The sequence below is a fragment of the Rhagoletis pomonella genome, unplaced genomic scaffold, assembly GCF_013731165.1.
Source record: "Rhagoletis pomonella isolate Grant_MI unplaced genomic scaffold, Rhpom_1.0 Rhpom_scaffold_00002, whole genome shotgun sequence".
Classification (NCBI taxonomy): domain Eukaryota; kingdom Metazoa; phylum Arthropoda; class Insecta; order Diptera; family Tephritidae; genus Rhagoletis; species Rhagoletis pomonella.
Genome location: NW_023458556.1, coordinates 102462988 through 102483837, shown reverse-complemented (window position 1 = coordinate 102483837; position 20850 = coordinate 102462988). Strand labels below are relative to the sequence as shown.

The 20850-nt window shown below is 36.5% G+C and overlaps 1 protein-coding gene across 4 annotated transcripts in view; it reads left to right on the top strand.

The window, feature by feature from the left end:
• The window catches only part of LOC118734272 (transmembrane protein 132C), a 614903-nt gene that overhangs the window by 368194 nt on the left and 225859 nt on the right, over positions 1 to 20850 (top strand). For all 4 annotated transcript variants that reach the window (XM_036463985.1, XM_036463984.1, XM_036463987.1 and 1 more), the window contains one exon: positions 15064 to 15269. In XM_036463985.1, coding sequence (XP_036319878.1) covers positions 15064 to 15269 — 206 coding nt within the window. The remainder of the gene's footprint in view (positions 1 to 15063; positions 15270 to 20850) is intronic.

Below are 20850 nucleotides of genomic sequence, written 5' to 3'. Positions count from 1 at the left end.
TTTCAGCCGCGTTATTGCTATTCGTACCTCGTCATAGTCAGGCGGAGGAACATCGACTGGGGGATCGGGTTCTTCTTCTCCACAACTTTCCGTGCTGCTACCATTCAGTAGCGTGGAAAAGTGTTCCCTCCATAATTGAAGTACGTTCTGAACATCGGTAACTAGGTCGCCATTGTTGTTCTTACAGGAGTACGCCCTGGTCTTGAAACCTTCCGTACGTCCCGTAAGTCGATCAGTCCATTGTCGGACGTTTCGTCGTGGAGGCTGAATTTTCCGACGGTGGTTCCAAAGATCCCTTCCTTGCCCACCCTGGCATTGAAGTCGCCAAGCACGATTTTGATATCGTGGCGGGGGCAGCGCTCATACGTGCGCTCCAAGCGCTCATAGAAGAGATCCTTGCATACCTCATCCTTCTCTTCCGTCGAGTCATGGGCGCAGATCAGCGAGATGTTGAAGAATTTCGCTTTGATGCGGATTATGGCTAGACGCTCGTCCACCGGGGTGAACGACAGTACTCGGCCACGGAGTCTCTCTCCTACCACAAATCCCACACCGAATTTGCGCTCCTTTACATGGCAGCTGTAGTATACGTCGCAAGGCCCCAGACATTGCTTGCTTTGCCCCGTGCAACGCATTTCTTGGATGGCGGTGATGTCAGCTTTTGCTCTTACGAGGACATCAACCAGCCGGGCGTAGGCACCTTCCCCATTAAGGGTCCGGACATTCCAGGTGCATGCCCTCAAATCGTAGTCCTTTAATCGATTGCCGTGGTCGTAATTAAAAGGGGGGTTCTCATCCGAGACTTTGTATATCTTTTTCATTGGAGCCTGTTTTTACGTGGCGGGTCCCAAACCCAGCGCACAACCCATTGTTGGGACGGGGGTGATTTCGTAACCGAATGCACGTTTATAAAGCCGCTTGCTCCAAGACAGACACCCGTGTGCAGCCGCACCTACTGGTGAACAGACGCTGCAGACTTCAGTGAGCCCTTAAACCGAATAAGTCGGAGCGGCCCCACCAAAGCTCCCTCTCTTTCTGCCGTGACCAAAGGCTCCACTCGGATTAGTTACCGCATCTCGCACATTGGTTGCTCACGTTACCCAGAGTGCGCGATCGAATACGCAAGAGTCGGGATTGAGTATAGCCATGCGACAGTAACTGCATACCCAGCACAACGACTATACCCCATTGCTTTGTAATCAGTATCCCCAAAACCTCCAGTATAACAAATTTGGTACAAATTGGTGAGTTTTCTAAAATGTCGTCCGCAATCTTTGATCCGCCATCTTGAATTTGGCACACCTAACCTCGGATTGGTGTTCAGCAACCCCAATAAACGCTGATACCTGCTTTCTCGTAAATCTGGTATATCAATGCATCATTTTCGATTCAATAGGCTTTGCCTTTCTAATCAATTTTAATATTTTTTTTCATTTTCTTTTCTCAAAAATGGCAGATGATAATGTCAATCAAGGAGAAACACAAAATTTGCATTCAAAAAGGCTTGCTTATCCATTTAAAGTAGATAGTCATGTTGGTAAAGACTTAAGGAATGTTCCTTAAAGTTTAGTAGAGGTTTTCCGAACTTACATAAAAAATCTAAAATATGCTTTCCAAGTCACAGAAAAATTAATCTCATGGTAGTAATGCTACTGATTATAATTATTTGGAAGATGTGTCTGAAAACGAGTCTCTTGATAGTAGTGTAATAGATTCTGAAGTCGAACATGAATCACCCACCAAGAAAGCTTGAATATCTAGAGAGAAAACTCTTGAAGAACTTTTAAATGTATTAAAGAAAAAATTCAATAGTTACCTGAGAATAGTCCTATGCGACAAACCATACTTACAATCGCACCGCTCGTGAAATTGCACAAGAATTTTGTTGCTCTTACAGAATGGCACTTCAATCAAAGAATTTGAGAAAATCTAGTGGTGTATTAGCTACTCCTACTTTCAAGAAAGGTAATAATTTGGACGCAGAGGTGGTCTCAAGAGTAATTGAATTTTATGAATCTGAAGAAAATAGTCGGATAGCGCCTAACAAAAAGATACTATTCTAGTCAAAATAAAAGGTCAAAAAGTTATGAAAGATAAGCATTTACTTCTTTATGATATCAAGGTGTTACACGGAATGTTTAAGGAAAAGTACCAAGAGCACAAAATTGGATCAACTAAATTCGCTGAGCTGCGGCCTAAATGGTGCGTTATTGCTGGAAGTTCAGGAACGCATAGCGTGTGTGTTTGCACGACCCTGAAAACGCTGAAAGCTTGCTGGTGTATTTGTTTTTAACCGACTTCACAAAATGGAGAAGGTTATCAATTCGTCCGAATATTTTTTTATATTTTTTTTTTAGGTATGTTACCGCATAACTTATTTCGTCCCATTCCTTTACCAACGCTTCTTTGAGCTGCTTGATGGTATGGAACTGTTGACCATTCTTGTAGATCTTGGCCGAAAGTATTGCCCATAAATCCTCGATGGGATTTAGGTCGGAGCTGATCGCTGGCCACTCTAGCAGTGGTATGTTTTTTGATGAAAAAAACTCTTTTGTAATACGTGCAGTGTGGATTGAAGCGTTATCCTGTTGAAATATCCAATCATCTCCATAAAGGTCACCAGCAAATTCAATTAAGACATTGTCAAGCAATTCAATGTACATCTGGCAATTGGTTTTGCATGGTATGAAACAGAGAGGAGATTTATCAGCATACCCAAAAGCACCCCAAACCATCAACGAGCCACCACCATGGTTCCGCTTAAGTCGATGCTGGCGTGGGTGTCTCAAATCGCGCCAATACTTTTGGCAACCATCAGGGCCGTCTAAATTAAACTTTTTCTCATCGCTGAAGACGATCTTTTGAAGCTCTGTATCCCAGAACTTGTGTCTTTCAGCAAATGCCAAACGGTTGGCCATATGTCGCTTTAATAACATGGGTTGTGATACACGACTTGTATGTTTAACGTTCTCGTTTTGAACTAATAGTTGATGGACCCTCCCAGTTACATTGAGGTTAAGGTGAACCTTGATTTCACGGCAACTCATACATTTTTCAACAGCTAGCCGCCGAATCGTTCTCTTAGATCGTTCGCCAATCTCTGATTTTCTGCCACTGCGTTTGGTAGTCCCATAATTTTTGGGGTTTTTCAGGAAACTCCCAATGGTATTTCTATGGCGTCCGATTTTCGCAGCTATATCAACCAATTGCACACCACTTTCCCTTTGGCCAATTATAAATCCTTGCTCTTTTTCTGTTAAACTAGTACCACGTGGCCTTTTTATAAAAAGTTCACATTTTCCGTGAAAATATTAATTTTTATTACGTCTGTAATTTTTTATCAAAGTAATTGTTTCACTTCACGTGCTGGCATTTTAAACAACGAGAACAATGTTTTGCACATATCATTTCTTTCCTAAGAAAGGTATTAGACACAAAAAGTGTTTATATAACAGGGCTATGAACAGATGTTTATGAAAACTAAAAATATGCCAATATACTAAACAAACAATGCCTTGTGCAATATACTTAAAAAATGAATGTACCGATGCAAATAAGATAGATAACAATATGTATTATTTCACTGAGGTACATAAATGTAAAAGTAAAAGTCACTAGTATATTTAATGCAATCTTGCCAACAGCAGTGTTTTCTGCATACACTTGCATCCAGAACTCTCTTGGCTCCCTTCATAGTATTTAATATTCAAAGTGCTGTCTTCACTGATGTCCAGAAGGTTCTCGAAAGCTTAATTTGTCATCTCAGTGGGTTTACTTTTCGGGTCACATGAAAACGGGTTTGTTATCCAGCTGAAGACATCCTCAGAGTCAATGTTGGGAAAATATTCGACAATGGTTTTTTTTAAACCTTCCAAATTAACGCTGGTCATGCGCGTTAACGCTAAGAATATAATTTGTACAGCCAATTTCACGAAAGCAATTTAAGTGAAAAACGATTTTAATTACTTTAATTTTATATGGAAATTGACAGAAAATAAAATTTTAATTTCGAAGCTACATACGCTTTTCGGATTTACTTTGTTTATTTATGGGGTTTTCATGCAAATTGTTAGAAATTCTAAAATATACAAGTCACCAATAAAAAAAATCTCGCTAGAAAAAACCAATGATGTAATTTAATTTCGCAGGCCTCTGTTATCTTCGCAGCGTCATCCAATATGAGTTTTAAATCTAGTGGCGGCATCTTCCTAGTCGCCAGGGAATACCGACGGATCATACTGTTACTTCTCGTGGCGTTTTCTACCTCTTGCTTCATCCTAGACATCGCTCCTTTCGTTTTTTCAACCACTGTAAATATCCACACACTTGCTCCATTTCAAACCATTTCTCTGTACAAATTTGTCGATAGCTGTAAAAGTTTCGTCGCTGGTGGTGTAAGTCTCAAGTACTTCGCTCATCAAAAGTTCTTCTTCGATTTGCATTGAGAATGGGTACCTCACTAACACGAGAAGACTGCCTCTAAAATCGTGTTGGTTCGCTCTTCCACAGTGTGATTGTGATGTCCAAAGAATAAGTAATATACACGTGCGCGAAGCTGAAGCGCTTATTACGAGAACAGCCGAGCCAGCAAAAAATCCGAAAATTAATCCGAAAACGGTTGTGAAAAGGGTTCGTTTTCGGCTATTTTTCTGAAAATTGTCTGATAAAATTTTTCGTTGACAAAACGTACTGGGAACTACGCTTAAGAGCGAAATACACCACACAAGCGGCTTGACAAACCAAGCGAAATGTTCCTTTGCTGCAAGCCATTTGGGTTGTGTATGGGTTTTGAAGAGCCCCTGAAGGTAAATTTAATAAAAATCCAAATTTTTTGATTTTCTGGCCGCCATGGTGAAGTTTGATGAAACCGCTTGCGTTGTGTATGAAAAGTTTAAAGAATTTGCCCGCACCACTAGTATACTCTAGCCACTAACGGCACCCCAGGCATACGCTGGCGGCACCCAGGCATTTTCTGGCCGCCATGTTGAAGTTTGATCAAACCGTTTGCGTTGTGTAAAAGTTTAAAGAATTTGCCCGCACCACTAGTATACTCTATGCACTAACGGCACCTGAGGCATACGCTGGCGGTACCCCAGGCATACGCTGGCGGCACCACAGGCATACGCTGGCGGCACCAGGGTGTCGCGTCACCCACTTTGGGAAAGCCTGACTTAAGGTATGTTCGAAGACTTATACAACTAAGGGTAATTGACACCATTTCGCATACTGGTGCGAAATAAAGTCAATTGACATAATTACCTTTTCAAAAGGAAAAATTCTGTAGAATAGAAAAAATAATAATTTTGGGTGCATCAGGATGAATAAGTATTGAAAATGTCCTTTTAAAACTTTATCGTTGAATATCCTGGGAAATTTCCAATATTTATTTTTGAAAAAAATATATGTCAAGGACTAATATGTTAACTACCACATCCACATTTCATACTGGAAGATACAGGAATCGTTATTTTGGAACCATGTATGCGCTCTAAAAGAATAAACTGACCGTATGATGTATGGTTTAAATACTTTAATTTTTTTGTATACAAGGGCATAGTCAGCCTTTCACCTATGGGGGCAGGAGTTTATACACTCAGAAAAAAGCATTTGGTTAAAACAAGAAAACAGTATCCTTATTTTAGAGTTACTGTTTTTTCCTTAACATTACGAAAAATTTACTCAATTTGAGAAGTTGTTCCTTAATTCAAAAATAGGGCGTCATTAATTTGAGGAAGTAAATTTACTCCGTAGGAGTAATAATTTCCTCAATATAAGTAATAATTTCCTTAAATAATTTTGAATTTGTCAGTGCTGTTAAGACAAAGTTGATTGCTTTCCTGGCAAATGTCGGCTGTGGCGTCGCGTGAAGACTACTGCTTCTGGTTCTGAGATCGCTGGTTCGAGTCCGGAGGTGGTTAGAGTAAGGTAAGTCAATTATTTCAGTTTAAATATAAATTGCAAATTGTAACATTAATTTCATATATGGAAAAACCTAAATTCTCAAATACCATAAAAGAAAAATTAGATATTTTTTTTAAATACCATTTAAAAAATTGCAATAAAAAAAAATAAAAAATATTAAAAAAAAAATTCCTGCTCTGGGGCTCGAACTTTGCATCTCTCGCCTAGCGCTCCAGAGCTTTGCTCTGTCGGCCATTGCCACTGTTTGAGCGCCACGAGCAAAATGACATACTTATTCCTTTCACGGGGGATGAAATGGCAATTAAATTTTTCCTAAAAACTAAGGAATTGTGTTTTCCTTAAACTGAGTCAAATTGTTTACTCATATTAAGGCAGCCATGTCATTGGAGCCATTTCAAGGTAATATTTCCTTAGAATAATATCGAGGGCTTATATTCAATACCCTCTATCTGCAAAAACTCAATTTTTCAGGAGAGCAAAAAAACTGTTTTGGCAGCTGTTTTTAAAAGTGTTAATAATTTTAAGTACACACGCATGTCTTAAATATTCACGCAATATACTAAAACTAGTTTTTTACTTTTAATTCATTTAATTTTAGTTTAAAGATCAGATAGAGGTTATTGCAATTCGAATTATAACTATTTATACAGAAAAATTTCCTGATAGAGGGTTTTGCAGAATAATGAAAATGTCAGTTCTTTAGACGTAAGTACTACGTTAAACTAAGATTTTAATGCAGAAATCATAGGTGTGAAAATTCGTTCACTTCTATTCCGATGTGCCCAGGTAACCACATAATTTTAAATGTGTTTTTGTGTCAAAAGAGTATTTCACGTGATTTCGAAATTATGTGAGAATCATTAGCACTGTTAAAAGAGGCTTCGCTGGCTGGTTTACTGTCCGTTCAGATGAGGAAATTTCCTTCGTTTATAGAGGCGAAACGTACAGTTGATTCGGCTGTAAATGCCGAGCAGTACGGGGGAAAAGCACTGAAGACAATTGTAACACCCAGCTCTTTTGTTACCACCATATCTGGGACCGTCTGTGAAAATAAGCTCCGATGTAATTTATGAGTATCAAACTGGGCAAATGCCCTTGCGGTAGAGTTTTTACTTTAGTAAGCATCGGATGATGTCGAAATCTTTGATGTAGCTTAATATACGAAATAAAGGTGATTGCTTGCTACATCAGTTTTTTTGTTGAAAGCAGGATTCGACGTGAGAGATAGCTTTTATTGGCGAGGTGGGAAATGCACGGATGCTTTTTCTCCTCTGCTACATAGTAAGGTGTTTCTAGCAATTTAAGATGTTTTTTTTGCGCAGTGTCCATAAATTACGAGCCCAAAGTCAACTTTTACATAATGACAGTTCTGCTTAAAAGTAGGTTTATTGTAAAAAAATCATTCCAAATATTTTCAATGTATCAGTATAGGGGAGGGGTGTTATACAAGGAGAGAGTTGGATGTATGTATTTATTTGTATTTTCTGCATATGTGAAAAAATTACTTTTTCAGCTTAAATCTGAGCTCCTGAAGATTTGGACCAATTGATTAGATCGTTTAGTATGTTAGAAAAAATAATTTTTACTTGCGTCAAGTCCTTAGTCTTAGAAAAAATTAAAATATCATTAGCGTATTTAATTTGGCAATAGGAATAATAATAGCAGTTTCCCACTCTTGATGATATAACCCTTGAAATAAAATGTAGTTATGGAGTTTAATGACTCTATGTTTGATGGGATACGGATGATTTTTTAGAACGGGGTACGGGATTTCGTCTGTACCAGGGCTTTTGCCTGTCATCGAAGAGATGGTTGGTCAAACTCTTAAATAGATATGAGTAAGAGAGAATTGTGGGAATATTCGGACCGAGTGGAGGCAAATAAACATATACACATCGCTCATTTACTTTAGTAGTGTCATAATCCAAAAAATACAAATTTTTAGTTGAGTATGCAGAAATTATCGCTACGTCTTCTTCTATTTCGTGTAAAAATATCATAGCTGTATTGATTAAACCCTGTATGCAGCTCTCAAGAAAACGGTCAAGAAAAAATTGCCATTATTTCGCGTCTGTGTCCAAGGAATTTTGACATTTTTTGATACTTCACAGCCTGTTGTCTCACTCTTTCCTCAAGAAATAATGGAACGGGCATATATTTCTGTTGCAAAACTAGGTTGCCTTATGCTCTTTCTTCACAAAAAACTTTAGAAAACCGTAGTAGAAAGCGTAGTAAATTTCTTAAGAACTGCGTACTGCCTTAAGGAAATTTGATTCAAGAAAATTTCTTAGCCATTTCTTGTACGTCATTTTATATGGAGTTTTTGCTTTTCTTGAGGGCTGCATACAGGCCTTCACCAGAATCTCACTAGAATAAAATATGTATTCATTTTTAGTATCGGCGTATATGTAAATTCAAAACTTTAAAGCCGTCTTTCTCGAGTTTTGATTTTTTGAGTTATGAAATTATTGTAGTAAATGAGCGGACATGTATATACCTGCAAGCTACCGGCCAAACCCGATCTTAGAATAAACTATTTTTGTAACGCTCATCATCAGTCCAACTGAAGCTACGCAGTCCACAAGATTTGGTTTCGGTTGGACACCGCATTAGGTAGAACAAGTTTAGCCTGGGCAAAACTAGTTTGACCTAAGATCGGATTTTACCGGAACATATACATACATGCATCGGTACATGTAACTTACCCAGTCTTTATTTGACCTGCCACAAAAAAATGGTAATGAAAACGATTTTCCAGCAAAATTTTGCAGATAGAGGATTTTGCTTCTGTAACAAAATGTTATTGCAGATAGTGGATTTTTAAAAATGAGAATATAATACCATAAAAGCAAAATTTTAAGTTTGGCATTATTGTCATGGCTGAAGGATAAATAAGAGCTCACGTTACCATCAAAAACTCATTTTCATCAAAATTGTAGATAGAGGGTATTGAATATAGGAGGAATGTTTTTTCTGAGTGTATAGAGGGAAAAAATGTTTCATTTAATTTTTTTCATTTCATTTATTAATCTATGCATTAGTACAGTAAGATTAAGAAATCTTTTGTAGTACAACAGTAATTTATATATGTATGAGACAATAAAGGTTATAATGAAAGTATTTAATTAGGACTAACGTACGATAAACAAAACTGGCACAGGTATTAGGTTGTATAAATTTAGAATAAAATAAAACTTTGTGATATTAATATGGCTAAATATAATTACCTGTATATATACGTACGAAGAGAGCACATCTCAGTGTAACAGGTATTTAACTTAAGACAAACTAGCGAAAATATGAATACAAGAGACTCTTAAAGTTGCTTTTATCGAAAGTACTACGGATAGAGGCTGGAATCGCGTTCCATATACGAATAGCGTTGGCAAAAAATAGCCTTGCAGAGCTGAGATAGTTATAGCTAGGGACAATTAGGTCACTTACTCGTGTTGATTTTGGAAATATTAATTTTTCATAAAGGTAGCCGGGAGTTTTATCCATCATAAGTAGGGATGTTCCGATACAAGTAAATACGAGTATGTACTCGATACTTTTGTTTCAATACCAACTACTTTTTTTACTCGAATCGTTGTTTCGATAACTACTTGGTATCGAAAGAAAAGTACTTGTATCGAATTGGTTTGCGCAGGTGCCATATCTTGTCGACAATATTTGCTCTATGGAAAATAATTGCTTCGTTTTTATGAAAAATAATTTCTTTAAGCAATGGCACCGCCAAAATCTAACTGCCCGTCTCCACAGGATAAAGTTTATATCTTGATACCTATGTTAGAATATAAATCGCCAATGGAGACCGCTCATTGCTCTTCAAGAGCAATATATATCAGAGCTTATATCTTGCCATCTATTGCCGGAAATTTGGTAGTTTGACAGTTACATTTTCATTTGCACGAAAACTTCGTGTCAACATTATTGATATTTTAATATAAAAGCAAAAATTGAGCTGTTTTCTGTCAAAATATTTGTTATTGTGTACTTGGGTGTAAAATAGTATATATTTTTTTAATTTTATAAGTGATTAAATCCGGCAAAAATGCGTTGTAGAAGCTATCTTACAAATGTTTATATCAAGATATAAAAATCCCACACAAATATTGCCACTGATATAACTTACATCTAGTGACCAAAATTACAGCTGGACAGCAATAAATTTTATCCTGTGGAGACGACCAGTAAAGTGTGGATATAATTTTAAAAAGCTAGTGATACCACAATAAAGTGCAAGCAATGCATTGTAGCCGTAAAATTTTGTGGGAACCTTTCAAAGGTTGAATTTTTTGTCTAAGTAATCGTATTACTTCTAGTGCTACTAATGAAGAAATATACATATCGATACCTTAACTGAAAATATATTGAAAATCTCGAACTCTCTGCCGAGATAGGTCGATTTGCCACTCAGGTGCCGCTCAAGGTATGTCACAGATAACGTCTGAAAAATAATTTCGCTTTGTTGCATGTAAAAGGATGAAAAATTATCGATATAAGTAGGTATCGATACATTCGGTTGACTCATATAAGTAGTATCGCAATAGCGATTTGAGTAAACTCATTTGAGTAGGTATCGATACTTTGATGGTATCGGAACGTCCCTAATCATAAGACGAAATAGGAATATACAATTTCTAGCTTTCAAGCAGAGTTGGGCATTATTCGAATAAATTGTTATTTATTATTATTCGAATAGAATTTTATCCGTAGTATATTTATTCGCAGATAACTTATTCACGGGTAAATTATTCGTGAATAAATTGCTTGCGAATAATTTATTCGTTATTTTAAATAATGAATAAATACTCATTTACCACACTTTTACTTTTATTTCTATTGTCAAGGATTGTGAGTTAGCTGAATTCTGTTTACTATTTTATCAAGAATACTAGCCCATTCCCGCGGCCCCTGATAAGATTTTTTGCGTTGGCCAATGCAAGAATAGCGTTGAAAACCAAATATGGGTAAAGTAAAAATTCTTAATTTAGGTTGAACAACTAAAGAGCAGAACCCTTCTCACACATATTTCTGCCAAAAAAATAGCGCTCTGATGCTATATGCAAGAAAAAATTCCTTTCAATATCATCAGCTTTACCGATGGTCTTATTTCCACTTGTGAGATCTTTTCTAAGCGTGCGTAATCTTCTATGATCTTGCAACTACAGCATTGGTCCGATGCGTCAACCTCTAGTCTTATATCATGTAGCCCAACAAAAGTCCTTATAAGGAAGCTGAAGAGCACAGATGTGCGTTTTCTATTATAGGAGAGCCAAAAATCCTCGATGTAAAATTTGGCCATTGATATACCAACAGTGGTCTTTCTTGGAAGGATGTGGTCGAAACTTTCCTTGCTGATTCGCCACTTTTAAAATATCCAAGAGCTGGTTTCCTTGAGCCTTACTGGTGCAGCAATGGCCGCCCGAGCAATTTCATCAAGCGGAGGTAGATGCAAGGTCGCCTTTAGGGTGTATGACGACGTGAGACATCGTAAATTCGTATAATATAAACATAAAAAACAAAGTAGTCCAGACATATGAGGTTTCTAATGATTTCGACTGCAGCACCATTATGAATTGCAACCTGATAGTACAATAAATAGGGATTTTCTAAATAACTCAACTGCAGCGCCTCCTAGCGGGTCCATTTTTCGCATAAGTATTTTTCATCATGCAGGAAGAACACATTTTGAATTTGAACGAAATCAGTTCATAAATACATCATACATAAATACTTTTATAAATAACTCGGCTACATCGCCACCAAGGAGTTTTCTAGTAGCCTTTAGTAGGACTTTATGCGCATGGAATAACCTCCGAAAATTTAAATTAAATCTATCCAGGGGTTTGAGTTAAATCGCAACAACGAAAACGGTTATCATTTTATACATAAATATATGTACATATCTATATACATAAATTACTTGTTTTACTATTATTTTATTCGTTATTCGAATAATTAATGAAGTTGATAATTATTCGAATAACGAATAAAATAATTTATCCGTCATTCGAATCATTTTTTTTTTAATAAACAAAATTATTTATTGTTTACGAATAACAAGAAAAACAATTTATTCATTTGTTATTCGTCATTCGAATAAATTTTTCCCAACTCTGCTTTCAAGTAGTCAGAGATTTCACAGCCCAGCAGGCAGAGATATGCTCAAACTTTGCTATCCCAAATACATATGGTTGAAAGCTACCTAAATTTTATGTGCTGATTGAGAGTCTAGCTTGCTATAAACTAGTTCAGGATAGCATATTATCGGAAGTATAAGCTGTATTGCAAGTTTCCGTCTGATATCAATTGGTGTGCAGACATTCTTAAGTTTCTCAAAGTATAATACACCTTTCCGACAATGGAGTTTATATGATCAACACACGTAAGACTAGTATTAATAACATAACCGAGATTAGTTACCTTGGATACAAATTTAATAGATTTATCCCCAATGTATAGTGATGGGATATCTATGAGGTTCAGACGCTTCTTACAAATAGGTAACACGTAACACTTATCACAATTAAGACAAAGACCATTTTGTTTTTAATTAAATTTTTTTTTCTTTGTGTATATAAATAGAAATTTTTGGGATTAAGAAAGTATAATGCTGGATTTCCCCTAGGCATTAAATGGCAAAAATGACAAAGTCGGGCATTAAAAAAAATCGTGTCATTACATTAAAAAAAATAGTAATTAAGTTCATTTCCACATGGCATTTTTTCAAATGGCATACATTTTTTGTCATTTCAACGATACCAATTTTTTAAAAATCGGTTTGTAATTTTTTTTGTTTACAATATTTTTTTTTTATAAAAAAGGTATTTTTTGCTTTTAAGTGTTGTTTCTCAAATTTTTATCTACGAAGTATTCAAATACCAGAAGAAAGGGCATTTAATCGCCTTTACAACGATACCAAATTTTTAAAAAGCGGTTAGTATTTTTTTTTATTAAAAAAAGGTGTTTTTTAATTTTAAGTGTTTTTTCTCAAATTCTTATAAACGAAGTATACAAATACGCATATCAGAAGAAAGTAGGTTTGATTGCGTTTACAACGATATCAACTTTTTAAAAACCTATTAGTAATTTTTTTGTTTAAAATATTTTTTTTTATAAAAAAAACTTATTTTTTCCTTTTAAATGTTTTTCTCAAATTTTTACACACAAAGTATACAAATATGCATATCATATGAGAAGAAGGGGGTCTAATCACGTTTAAAACGATACCAACTTTTTAGAAATCAGTTCAACATTTTTTTAAATATAAGGTTTTTAATTTTTCGTAGACCCGACCTTTGCCCCCTTATAAATAGCACCTGTAATATAACTTTGCAAAAAAAAGTTATAAACCATTTAAATAATAGCAAAGGGCGGTCTAAGATTGTATTTTTAGTTTTTTATTTATGTACATATAATAATAAAAAATAATTTTTTACCAAAGATCCTCTTTCGAACTTCGAAGGCCCATATCTCGATTTCAGAGGCGAACTTCGAAAAACGGAGAAATTACTTTTTTATCTATAACTCGATCTCTTAAAAAAATTGGTTTGGTCCAATACCCAGCGGAGTGCGTGCTGTACAGTGTAATGATTCTAGTATCTTCATTTATGTATATTGTAACTATCAATATCTTATAAAGAGAAGTGTAAAATTTTTTTATCTAAAACTAATAAAGTTAGAAGGACGAAATTCGAGGTAGTTTACATATTAGTCCTTGGCATATATTTTATTCAAAAATAAATATTGGAAATTTCCAAGGATATTCAAGGATAAAGTTTTTAAATTACATTTTCAACATTTATTCGTCCTGGTGCAACAAAAAATTTAATTTTTTTAAATTCTACAGAATGTTTCCTTTTATTTGATACCCATATTGTTACTCTACAATGCACCAAATCTTTCAAATAATTTTTTCATTCAATCAATCCTAACGTCAGAGAGAAAAATTAAGAATCCAGTTACACTATATTTGGCTCCTAGTTTTGTGAATATATTGATTTTTTCGTGTGTTTTAAAAATTGTTGGTTTTTGGCGCACGGTGATATAGACCCTCGATATTTAAAATTTTTATATTTGTAAGTTATTGAAAGATTTTTGCTGTGTTGGCAACAACTTGTCTGCAGTAAAAAGCATATAATTTGCGTTCAAAAAGTGTGTGAAAACCAATCAGTCAACTTACATGATCCGGTTCCGATAACAAATAATCAATATGGAATTGTTTATACCCGCATTTTGGCACTGATTTGAATGTACCATCTAATAAATACTGTCGTTCTCCTCAGCTGATTTTAAATAATGTTACAAATTGTTGGCGGCGACATGAATACAGTGTAAGAAAATTCCTTTTCTTTAATTGTTTCCTTATACAAAATGTTTCTTTTCCACCTTAGTCATTCCGAATTCGTTCAAAATATGCTCATTTAAAAACAATTATTTCAGTGTTCCTTCTGGATTTTTGGACATGGCGGCAATCCACTGTTTCTTCAATTTAATAGTGTTCGCTTTATTTTTGGAAATAAGACATGTTTTGCAAGTCTTGATCATTTCTACATTCTTTCTTCAAATATTTCTCGTATTCCAGCTCTTTTTGAGGTTGGTTTCTCGCAGCGTGTTTTTGTTATATTCGTAATTTTAAAATTATTAATAAAATCAATTGGTGGTGATTCATGACTGTGTCTTGTTGATTAATAGCATGCTGAGGATCTGACAATAACCTCTTTCATCTATGGAAGGAAACAACACTTACGGGGCAATGTTTATTGTAACAACATTCATATCTCACGTACTATGCTAGAACAACATTATTATTATTATTTTTTTTTGAATCGACATACATTAAGCATTGTTGACGCTGTTTCCAATTGAATGAGAAAATAGCATCATTTACTTTATTTCCATATTTTTGTTGACTTTATTTCGCTTTTGAAAAGGTAATAATGTCAATTGACTTTATTTCGCACCAGTCTGCGAAATAGTCTCAATTGACCTTATTTCCGTTGATCTTGTTACATGTCACCGTCATTAATCCCAGCGCTACTTGTGGCCTTATTGCTATTATGTACTTGGGATTCGCTATTGCAAAATATGTATTGCTGCTCGTTTTCCTGTTTCGTCAACGCTTTTCTGTTTTAGGTGTCTTCGTCATGCAGTTCAGTTTATGTCGACGGCTCTGAAATAAGGGGATCATCTAATGCTTCAGTTGTTGTAAAATATGGATCGTATGCTGGATTGGCAAAATTTACTGTTTGGATGCCAGAATTTCCATTGGAAGTTTATGTGTCGGACTTTCGACTTTCACAGATCAAAGGGTGGAAAGTCGTTGACGACAGCAGTATTTTGTAAGTACTCCGGATGCTGTATATGTATATCGTCTTCATCAATGTAAGTGACCAAAAACTATATTCTTTTAGAAGTGCTTTTTATTTAATATTTCATTAGTTTACGCTCAGAGATACAAAAATTCACAGCGAACTTTAAACCATGATGCAATCATTTTTAGAGGTAGTTCCACTCTCTTTTCATATGCCATATTAGCCATTTGACAAAAACGACATTCGTGCTACCAATTCCTTATAAACAATGATCTATTGTTTGAAATTAAGTGAACAAAAACAATAGTTAAAAAAATCAAAATACAGAAAAAATTTATTTTATTCAAAAAATAAAATAAAAACTAGTTGCTGCTTTCCTGGAGGTAAAAATACCAGAAAACCAATTAAGGAAACCAGCTAAACCCAAACTAACTATTTGATAATTTGACGTAAATTATCCGTTCTTTGTCCGTGGGACTAGAAATTTTGCCGCGACATATTATAAAAAATTTCGCGTGCTCTGCTAACTTCCGTGGAAGTTACGTTATTTTTGTTAAATATGTCTGCGAAAAAATTTTTAGTTCCACGGGTTTAGGTGGTTTCCTTAATTGGTTTCAGAAGTCGTCATGCTAACTTTCACGGAAGTTGGCAGAGAACGCGATATTTTTTTTTAAATATGTCTGCGACAAAATTTTTAGTCCCACGGATAATTTACGGCAAATTATTAATTAGTTAGTTTGGGTTTAGCTGGTTTCCTTAATTGGTTTTTAGAAGTTGTCCTGCTAACTTCCACGGAAATTGGCAGAGCACGAGATATTTTTTTTAAATATGTCTGCGACAAAATTTTTGACCCACGGATAAAGAACGGATTATTTACGGCAAATTATCAAATAGTTAGTTTGGGTTTAGCTTGTTTTCAGAAGTTGTCCTGCTAACTACAACGGAAGTTGGCAGAGCACGTGATATTTTTTTTAAATATGTCTGCGACAAAATTTTTAGTCCCACGGATAAAGAACGGATAATTTACGGCATATTATCAGATAGTTAGTTTGGGTTTAGCTGGTTTCCTTAATTGGTTTCCACGGAAGTTAGCAGGGCACGCGATATTTTTTAAAATATTTCCGCGGCAAAATTATTCTTTTCACGGATAATTAACGGCAAATTATCCGATAGGAATTTTTACTTTGGGAAAAAGTTGTCCTGTCAACTGCAGAGAGGTGCATTTCCCACTCGATGGATTACTCTTCTTCTTCTTCTCTTCTTCTTTATTGGCGCTGTAACCGCCTAAACGATTTTGGCCGACTCCGGGGAGGCCTTCCTCTTCCTTTGTTACCAGCATTTCGGCTCGCGTTGAATATTTTCAGAGCAGGAGAGTTTCTGTCCATTCGAAACCATGGCCAAGCCAGCGGAGCCGCTGAATCTTAATTCGCTGCACTATGTCTATATCGTTGTTAAGCTCATCGTTAAATCGTCTGCGGTATTCGCCATCGCATAAAGGTCCATAAATCTTTCCCAGAATCTTTCTCTCGAAAACTCCAAGAGCCGCTACATCAGATGTTTTCATTGTCCATGCCTCCGCGCTATACACCACCACAGGCATGGTGAGTGACTTATAGAGTCTGTTCTTTATACGACGAGAGAGGACTTAACTTCTCAATTGCCTATTCAGTCCAAAGTAGCACTTGTTGGCAAGAGTGATTCTCCGTTGGATTTCAAAGCTGACACCATTAATGGTGTTGTTGCTGGTTCCCAAATAAATCAAGTCGTCTACTTTTTCAAACTTGTAACTGGGAATAGTGACGTGTGTGCCAAGATGCGTATGACCTGACTATTTGTGAGATGACAGGTGATACTTCGTTTTGTCCTCGTTTACCATTCGCTTTGCTTCTCTATCTAATCCCGAAAAGGCAGAACAGACGTAGCCCTTGCTTTACCGATAATATCGATGTCGTCGACATACGCCAGCAATTGTACGCTTTTGCAAAGTATTGTGCCTGAGCGGTTCAGTTCTGCGGCGCTATCTCCTCCAATATCAGATTAAGGAAATCACATGCAAGGGAGTATCAAAGGGCTCTGAGATGTTCTTCCAAATTCTGACTGAGCTGATCGTTTTACACAGCCGTATTAGTTTCGCGGGGATACCAAATTCACACATCGCGGCATAAAGACAACTTCTCTTCGTGCTGTCGAAAGCGGCTTTGAAATCGACAATTAGATGGAGTGTGTCGTTCCTACTCTCGCGAATCTTTTCTAAGATTTGGCGTATTGTGAATACCTGATCTATGGTGGATTTGCCAGGCCTAGAGCCACACTGATAAGGCCCAATCAGTTCATTGACGGTGGGCTGTAGTTTGCCACACAATACGCTCGATAATACCTTGCTGACTTGCTGACTTGCTTGACTGATCCCGCGGTAGTTGGCGCGAATGGCGGGGTTGCCTTTTTTGTGGATTGGGCAGAGCACACTTAAATTTCAGTCGTCGGGTATGCGTTCATCTGACCATATTCTGCATAAGAGTTGATGCATGCAGCTTATCAACTCCTCACCACCGTACTTGAATAGCTCAGCTGACAGGCTATCAGCTTCAGCAGCTTTGTTGTTTTTCAGCCGCGTTATTGCTATTCGTACCTCGGCATAGTCAGGAGTGGGACATCGAATCCATCGTCATCGACTGGGGGCTCGGGTTCGTCTTCTCCACTACTTTCAGTGCTGCAGCCATTCAAAAGTGTTCCCTCCATAATTTAAGTACGTTCTGGACATCAGTGTCTAGGTCGCAATGATTGTTCTTACAGGAGTTCGCCCTGGTCGTGAAACCTTCCGTAAGTCGCCTAACCCTCTGGTAGAATTTTCGGGCGTTCTTCCTGTCGGCTAGCATCTCAAGCTCGCCGCACTCACGTACTTCGGCCTCTCTCTTCTTATTGCGGCAAATACGTCTACCTCCCTTCTTCGGTTCCCTATAACGGTCACACATGGCTCGCGTTGCGCCCGATCGCAGCGTGGCCCTATATGCGGCGTCATTTTTTCTCTGCTGCTTCCTGACACTCCTCGTCGTACCAGTTGTTCTTTCGGGCTCGCTGAAATCCCTCTACTTCTCCGGCGGCGGTACTTAATGATCAGGAAATGTGGTTCCACTGCTGTGTTAGTCGAGTGGCGAATAAATTGGCCGTCTGTTGGAATTGCAGCTTTTCGACGTTAAGCTTTCATTGCATTGTTGGGCGCACATTTTTTTCTGGACAGAGGTGGGTGCATATCTTGGCTGCAACAAGATAGTGGTCCAAGTCGATGTTTGGCCCTCGTAGTGTACGTACGTCCAAAACACTGGAAGCATGCCTTCCGTCTATCGGAGCATGATCGATTTGGTTTCTCGTTTTTCGACCCGGAGACAGCCACGTAGCTTGATGAATCTTATTATGCTTGAACCTAGTACTGCATACTACCATGTTTCGGGGCCCGGCGAGGTCGATTAGCCTCGGGCCGTTGTCGGACGTTTCGTCGTGGAGGCTGAATTTTCCGACAGTGGACCCTATGCATATGACCAAGTCCATGATATTGGCTACCATTAACTAACCAGTGCAGAGTCGATAATAATTTCTGTAGCGGACTTAAGCCATTATTACGCTCACTGTTATATTGTAGGTCCGCTCCAATTTTTTAAATATTTTTTTTTTTCAATTTCGCTACGAGATAGCCGAGATTTTTCTACTACACCAATATCTAAACTGTAGTTGATTTGTTCTTTTATGACAGGCTTTTTACAATTTGCGAATTTTCCTCCTCTAATAAATTCAATAGTTCGAATCGAAGCATTTTTTGTGTCAATATTTTATGGCATCACGTGTTAAAGTACTGATTAATTCATTCAGACTGAATAAATGTAACTTATCACTGGTATGATAGGTAAAATTATTTTTAGCAAAATAATTGTAAAGGTAGCAAAACGAAAGATGATAAGTGATAAATAAAATTATTTGGTGCAGCGAAATGCTAATAATAATAATAAGTTTTGATAATTTGCATAACTTATATCTTATCCGGTAAAATATTTTCGCTAAGCATTTAAAATTTTGGTGCAACTCTTATCTATGATATGATCAATACTCATTTGAGTGACTTTTTCTTATCATGTCGGTGAAACACAAAACTGCGCATGTTCGATAATTTGCTAAAATGCTAATAATAATTCGATGGTGCAATAGGGCCCAGGACTAGGGATCGAACCGAGGTCCTACGAAGTAGTAGTACGCACCTCTAGCCACTCAGTCACAGCTGCCGCCGAACAAATGAAACATATCGTCGTTTAAAGTAGAAACTGCGTATCGTCATTCTGCAAAAGCGCGTAACTGACATTTACTGCCAAATCCTTATCCATTCGTCCTGAAATATACCAGCCAGAAATGCGATTGCTTTATAAAAAAGAGATCCATTTTGAAATATGAGTGTTTTTACTCTCTGGAAAATAACGCTGGATCACAAATTTTAGTTTGGTTTTGTTCTCCGGACGCCACAATCCAATTTCTATGTAGAATTGCTCGGTCATTCCGAAAATCGAGTTAATTTTTTTTCTATTGATACGTTTTCGAGATATTTGCAATTTACCGAGATTCAGCTTAAAACAAAGAATGGTTCCTCTTAATCACGTATGTCTTACGAACCAATTTATAGATACGTCAAATCAAAGCTAATAAACCATATATACATCACTTTCCGATAGGACTGATAGTTTCTGGCAAATTAATAAATCATTCCAGTTTTTTTATTTTTTTAATGAAAAAATGAAAAAATCAAACTATAACAGAAGAAATTTAAAAAATAACAGGTTTTGTGGTCAAATGAAATTGCGCAAAGATTTTTCGTTTGAAATATGAGCAGAAAAGCGTGTTACTTAGGTGTACGTGGCGTATGAGTAATTTCCTTTCCTGCTAATTTTTCATACAAAAAAATCTTTGCGTATTTTGATTTGACCACTCATTACTTCTTTATTTATCCCTCGCTTCCCTTCATTAGTAACTTGATAGTTTTCGTAACAGAACAGGCTTTAGCAAAAATGCAAAAATTTGGCACAGAACCTGTTATTTTTTCAATTTTACTTCTATTAAAATTTGAAGGAATGATTAATTAATTTGTCAGAAACTATCGGTCCTTTTATTTATTTCTTTTATTACCTTTGTGAAGACCCCAAGTCCATCACTAAGGGCCTCCACAATTTGAATTTCATTTTTATACATATATTTATACTTATTGTTGAATTTTGATAATTATTATAAGTCAATGAATTGTTAATTATATACATACGTGAGATTGAAATACATATGTACATATTTATATTGAAATTCGAAGTACATACATACGTACTTAGGTAAAAGGAAGTAAAGAAAATATTAGCAACAATGTTGTTAGGATAACTGTCTGCCTGCGTGCAGGACAGTATAAATAGAGCAGCAAATGTAATTTGAAATCACTTCTGGTAGAGTAGTCGTATACTCCAGTCGATCGTGCAAACGCAGATTGGAATGGCTAAGCAACGATTGTGAAGACTAAGTTGCTTAGTAGGTAGTTAAGGTATATTGGTGTGACGTGAAAACGCTGCCAAGTAGTACTTATATGGTG